This window comes from Saccopteryx bilineata, chromosome 1 (assembly GCF_036850765.1).
Source record: "Saccopteryx bilineata isolate mSacBil1 chromosome 1, mSacBil1_pri_phased_curated, whole genome shotgun sequence".
NCBI classification, from domain to species: domain Eukaryota; kingdom Metazoa; phylum Chordata; class Mammalia; order Chiroptera; family Emballonuridae; genus Saccopteryx; species Saccopteryx bilineata.
Window position 1 is genome coordinate 344,774,003 of NC_089490.1, and position 5,559 is coordinate 344,779,561.

A 5,559-nucleotide genomic window follows, 5' to 3' on the forward strand; every position below is an offset into this window, starting at 1 on the left:
AGAATCTTCTTTCAGATGAAGTTTTTCAGCAGCTGTAGGATTTAGGCACTATTGGAGTCAAGGGAAAGATGACTTGCTGGATAACCATTGCAAAGGTCTATTCAATCCTGAGATTCTATTTCAACTTTGGACAATCAGTTTAAATGAAGGTGACATAATACAACTCGCTTTAGGGGAGAAACAAGTGAACCCAACCAAAAGGACATACCTTGGCACCAGTTGCAAATATATATATATATATATATATATATATATATATATATATATATATATATTAAAAACATGCAAAAAAAATGTAATTCAGGGAGTTCTGTCACCTCCATAGTAGTCACTTTCATAGGTGACAGACTTATTCAAGGCTGCCCAAGGTCAAGTATTTTGGAACCCTTCAGTTCAGTCTGTTATCGCTGGTTGCAACTTGGTACCATTTGCAATACTGACAAAATTGTTTTTGAGATATTACAAGGGCATAGATAGGTAGTAGTCTGTGTAATATCATTTTTAGTTTAAAAAAAAAAAAAGAACACAAAATCTCACTTTGTGAACCAGAATAGGGTCAAGGTAAAATAGTCAATCATTCAGCTCTAGTTCACGCTGCTGGCACCATAAAGATTTCCTTCAGTATTCCACAATTTCTATATACAGTTAGTAAATTGTCAGACACTGCAAGGCCAATTTGACATTAACAAGGTTATTGATGGAAAAGAATCAATCATCTGTCATTTTATATATACACTTTATATACACAAGACCAAGAATTGGCAAACTATAGTCTGTGGGCCAAATCTGGCCCACCATCTGTTTTTATACAGTGTGTGGCTAAGGAGTGCAAAAATGATTTTTTTTACCCTTTTAAATGGTTGGTAAAATCAAAACAATATTTTGTGACATGTGGAAATTATATGAAATTCAAATTTCAGTATCCATAAATAAAGTTTTTTAAGGACACAGTCATGCTCACGTTTCCTTGTTACCAGTCTACTTTTGCAGTAAAATGTTGAGTAGTTACAACAGAGACTGCATGGCCCATATATACTAAGACATTTCCTTTATGACCTCTTCACTACACTCAAGTGGGTCCTTGGAGGTACTGACGTTCCTCATTTCCTAAGAATAGGAAAGCAACCGATGGCCAAGGCTGGAACAGACAATTTCCTTACTGAGGACTATAAGGCTAAAGTAGGAGCTGGAAAAGAGACCCAAAAATCAGAGGAGAGTGGAGTTAGTTGTGATTTAAGTGAAAAACCAAGACAAAAGGGCAATTCAGGGTCAGCAGAGCAAAGTGACCAAAAGCAGTTACTGGAGGGAGGTGTGGTCCAGAACCAGAAAATAAAGCACCAGAGAAACAGAGGAGCAAGAGCAAACTGGGGAAGAATAAACTGAGAGATGGCTGAGGAAAGCCAAGGATAAGAGCCTGGGGCATGATGGGTGGATCCTCTAGGTTCAGCTCAAGAGCCCTGCGCAGCAAGTGTGCAGGCCAGGGCAAAACTCATGTCAATAATAAAACAGATTTGGTGGGTAAGCATGTAAACGGTACTGTTAAATATGAACTCTCCCATCTGGGGATACTCCTAGATCATGTTTTAGCCTGGGGTTTAGTGATTCTGAGCAGCCATGTGTGGTTTGCTCTGGGTGAATGGGCAGTCATTTTACTTTCCCCAAATCTGAGGTACATCTGGATTATCATTTCATTGAATATTTTATGGGAAACCTTGCAAATGGGCATTGGGTTTAAGTAGTCATTTGACATGACTCCTACTTGGGATAGGATCTAAGATAATAAATTAAGTCCTTTTCATTACAGCTACTTAGAAAAATTTGAGTTCACATTCCTAGTTACTTGCTTCCAGTTGCTGTGTCCAAACCCTGTATGGGTCAACACTGCTCTTGGTACCCTATATGCCAGCATGGCCTTGGTTCATCACCTTTGGAAAGGTCACTCTAGCCCCATGCACAGGTGGGGAAAGGTCCAGAAGTAAGTTTTCTTGGGACTTGTGTGTAATAATAGGTTGAAGATAATGCCTGTAGGTATTGTTGTGGGATCCTAGCCCTGGCTCAGGAGCACACAATTCTGCAATAATTACCCCTGGAGTTGAGCAAGGATTAATATGAGGCTCATTAACCAATGTCACCTCAATAAATTAAATAAAAATTAAATATATATATATATGAGGTTGTCACACAGTTGCAGTAGGTAGCCACAGGGGCTTTGTTCCAGAGTGCAGTATAGAGTGCTTGTCGGGAACCTGGGGCCTTCTCTGATGTAGAAAGGTGTAATAATTCTGACATGGAATGTCTAGAAATTACTAAGTAGGTGGAAGTCTATAAAGTGTTGCTTGTTTGAGTTTCTTACACAATATCTTTCATTTGTGGGAGAAGGCCTAGGTTTCAGGGTGCCTCAAAACTGACAGGTTAAATTAGTGGGGAACCTGTAATTTTTTGAAGGGGATGCAGTGAAAGAACCGAACTAAAAATAACTGTTGAATAAATAACTGTTGGGCCTCTACTATCAACCAATATTAACTTACTAGTTAAATAATAGGTGCTTTTATGTGTAAAAATCCTTGGGTAAAACAGACATCGGACAATCCTATGAAATGCTGTTAATAACCACCCCCCTCCCTGCACCTTCACCAGGCATTTTGAGATGTTTCCAGTATATGTGGTATACTTGGAACCCACTTGGGGAAAGTTCCATTCTGTAAATCCTGGAAGAGAGGCAGGAAGACATAAAGGAGTTTTAATTTGTATAGACTGTTTTTCTTTTTTGAGGGGGGATGGAAAATTTAGATAATCAAATAAGTGGGTTATTATAAACCTATCCACAATTTATAAACTGGCATAGAGTTGGGGGCAGAGGAGAGGAAGCAAATGACCCCAAATTGTTGATCCTTTGTACCACCATTATCTTCCTTTTAGGATTTTGCTATTTCAGCCAGAAGTGCCATTATTTTCTTACTAATGCAGCTTCATTCAGAGCCTCATGTTGTTCTACCTGCCTAGTAAGCTTTCCTTTATTTCCTAGCCTCTTTTCTCATCTTTCCTTATGGATGCAGTTCAAGAAACACCTCATCCATCACATCCACCCAGCCCTTGATTTTGTTTTATAACTTCACACTGTCAATGCCCACCAGCGTTCTAAAAACTGCAGGTACTAAAAAAGCACTTGATAGTGTTGGTGCGTTACTAAAATCAGGTTGCTGGGGGAATCAGCAGGTAGGCAGCAGACTCTAATGCAGGGTCTAGGCAGGGGTAGTCAACCTTTTTATACCTACCGCCCACTTTTGTATCTCTGTTAGTAGTAAAATTTTCTAACCGCCCACCAGTTCCACAGTAATGGTGATTTATAAGGTAGGGAAATAACTTTACTTTATAAAATTTATAAAGCAGAGTTAAAGCAAGTTAAAGCATATAATAATTACTTACCAAGTACTTTATGTCGAATTTTCGCTGTTTGGCAGAATAAATCTTTATAAAATAACTTACTATAGTTAAATCTTTTTATTTATACTTTGGTTTCTCCGCTATCGCCCACCATGAAAGCTGGGACACCCACTAGTGGACGGTAGGGACCAGGTTGACTACCACTGGAGTATCACCTGGTTTTCCTTCCCACACAGCACTGCCTGTGTCTGAGTCCCCTGGTTTATATTTTCAAGAACCAGAGTCTCCTCTCTCAGCATAAAAGACACTCATATAAGTGGATGGGGAAGAGGGTCCAAAGCACAGGGCTAGAATGAAACAAACCCAGCTCTTTTGTGAGAGATCAGTCTGTGAGCTCAGTATGGGTTGGCCAACCAAGTTCTGAGAAGATCCCACTGAACTATTTGGGTTGGACTTGACCTTCATATTGCTATGTCAGCATGCCACTGCCTTCTGTATCATACCTCTGGTCTTCCCAGAAGAGTAATAGTGCCTCCCTGGGCACAGAGATAGACTCCAGAAGATCCTGTTCCCACCTCTCACTGGTGTGATCCCCTGAGGGAGAATGTTGAGATCACAGGAACAGGACAGCCACAATAATCTAAGGTCTGGCAGTGAAAAGATCCAAACTTGTTAGGCAAAAGAAATCGAGAATAAGCAAGAACCAGAAGTCAAGAGCCAAAGGTTCTTCAAAGTTGTGGAGAACAAGGAAAATGGCCCGACAGTCCAGCAGAGTAACTAGAAGAGCCACCACAGGTAGGGAGGAATGATAGAGAAAGTTGAAATAGATAAGCAGCAAATGAAGGTGCAGCCACCTTTTGGTCCTTTCACCACGGTGTGAACCAATCCTGAGTTGCCCTGGTGGGAAGACTTGATGAAGATGAGGCCTGCAAAAGTTGGCTGGCAGGATAGTGGATTCTGGGATGGGATACAGGCAAAGGCACTTCCCCACTAATTTCACAATGGAGTTGGCTCCATGTTTCAGAACTTGTTACCTTTTTCTTCACACACAAGCTATTTTCCTTAGTTTCTTTGAAATGATCAAAATTAAAGTCAAGTTTTTGAGGTTTGGGGTCATCCTTCAAAATACCTGATAGAACTTCGGCAGAAACTTTTCTCATGTTCAAGTTTTCTTTCAGAATGAGTCTAACAGTTTCTTTATCTAAATTTAATTGTTCAGCCATCATCCTCACTGTTAATTGCCTGTTTGAACAAACCAAGTCTTTGACCTTCTGGATATTTTCATCTGTCCGGTGGGTAACTGGACGGCCACTTCGGGCATCATCTCGAACATCTTCCCGCCCTTCTTTAAACCTTTTGTACCAGTCAAAAACTCTAGCCCTCGACATGACTTCATTCCCATACGCTTCTTTTAAAAGACGATGGGTCTCACTTGCTGACCTGTTCAGTTTCACGCAAAATTTTATACTAATCCTTTGTTCTAGATAGCGGTCACTCATTTTGGCACTTAACACAGGAACGTTAACAGGCCATGATTGTGAAGGGGAAACAGGGGGCTCTCCGCTGCAGAGGAATCAGGTCGCTTGCTATTTTTGATCCTCTGGAAGCCTCACCAGGAAGGAGTAATTGCTTTTCTTAAGCTTTCGCCCCTTAGCAAGTCGCTTTGAGTCGAGGCTGGGGAAGACCGTTCTAAGAGCTAATGAGGTCAAAGAGTTGCTACAAAGCCGGGGAAAATGAAATCTCCTGTCTCTCCGTCCAATAGTGGCAATGCAGATCTGCCGGAATGCAGAAACCAGTCACCAAGGTTGTCCCGATTCCGCGGCCCTAAAAAGTCTATGGTGAGGTCTGAGTGGTGGCATCTTGAGCAAGCAAGCAAGCAGAAAAGCACTAGTGATGTAATGTGCAAGCTCGCCTCAGATCTGCAGAATCCCGCGCACGCCAAACCTACCGGAGCGGCCCTGTGCTTACCAGCACTCGAGTCCCGGGAGACACGCCCGCATGCGCGATTGTCTCCTCCCGCGGGGAAGACCTGGGCAGGCGCGCTGCTACAGCGCGCGCCAGGCCCCGCCTCCACATCGCCACACCCGGGCAGGCGCGCTTCCTTGCGCGTACCCGCCTGCGAAGAAGTAGGCGGAAAGGAAGGGGCGGGGGAGGAAGGCTAAGGGGAGAGAGGGC

General features: G+C 42.3%; 1 protein-coding gene across 2 annotated transcripts; it reads right to left on the bottom strand.

Annotated features, from left to right (window-relative positions):
- Positions 1-214: 214 nt before the first annotated feature.
- On the bottom strand, positions 215-5,546 carry GVQW3 (GVQW motif containing 3). Of its 2 annotated transcripts, none has more exons than XM_066249886.1 (2): positions 3,888-5,546; positions 215-1,186 (listed from the first exon to the last, which is right to left on the bottom strand). In XM_066249886.1, the coding sequence occupies exon 1, from the start codon at positions 4,881-4,883 to the stop codon at positions 4,251-4,253; it is 633 nt and encodes a 210-aa protein (XP_066105983.1). In that variant the 5' UTR covers positions 4,884-5,546; the 3' UTR covers positions 215-1,186; positions 3,888-4,250. The 2 variants fall into 2 exon arrangements, with proteins under 2 accessions (XP_066105983.1, XP_066105976.1); XM_066249879.1 differs by lacking the exon at positions 215-1,186 and adding an exon at positions 2,682-2,708 and having other exon boundaries at positions 3,427-5,546.
- Positions 5,547-5,559: the final 13 nt, after the last annotated feature.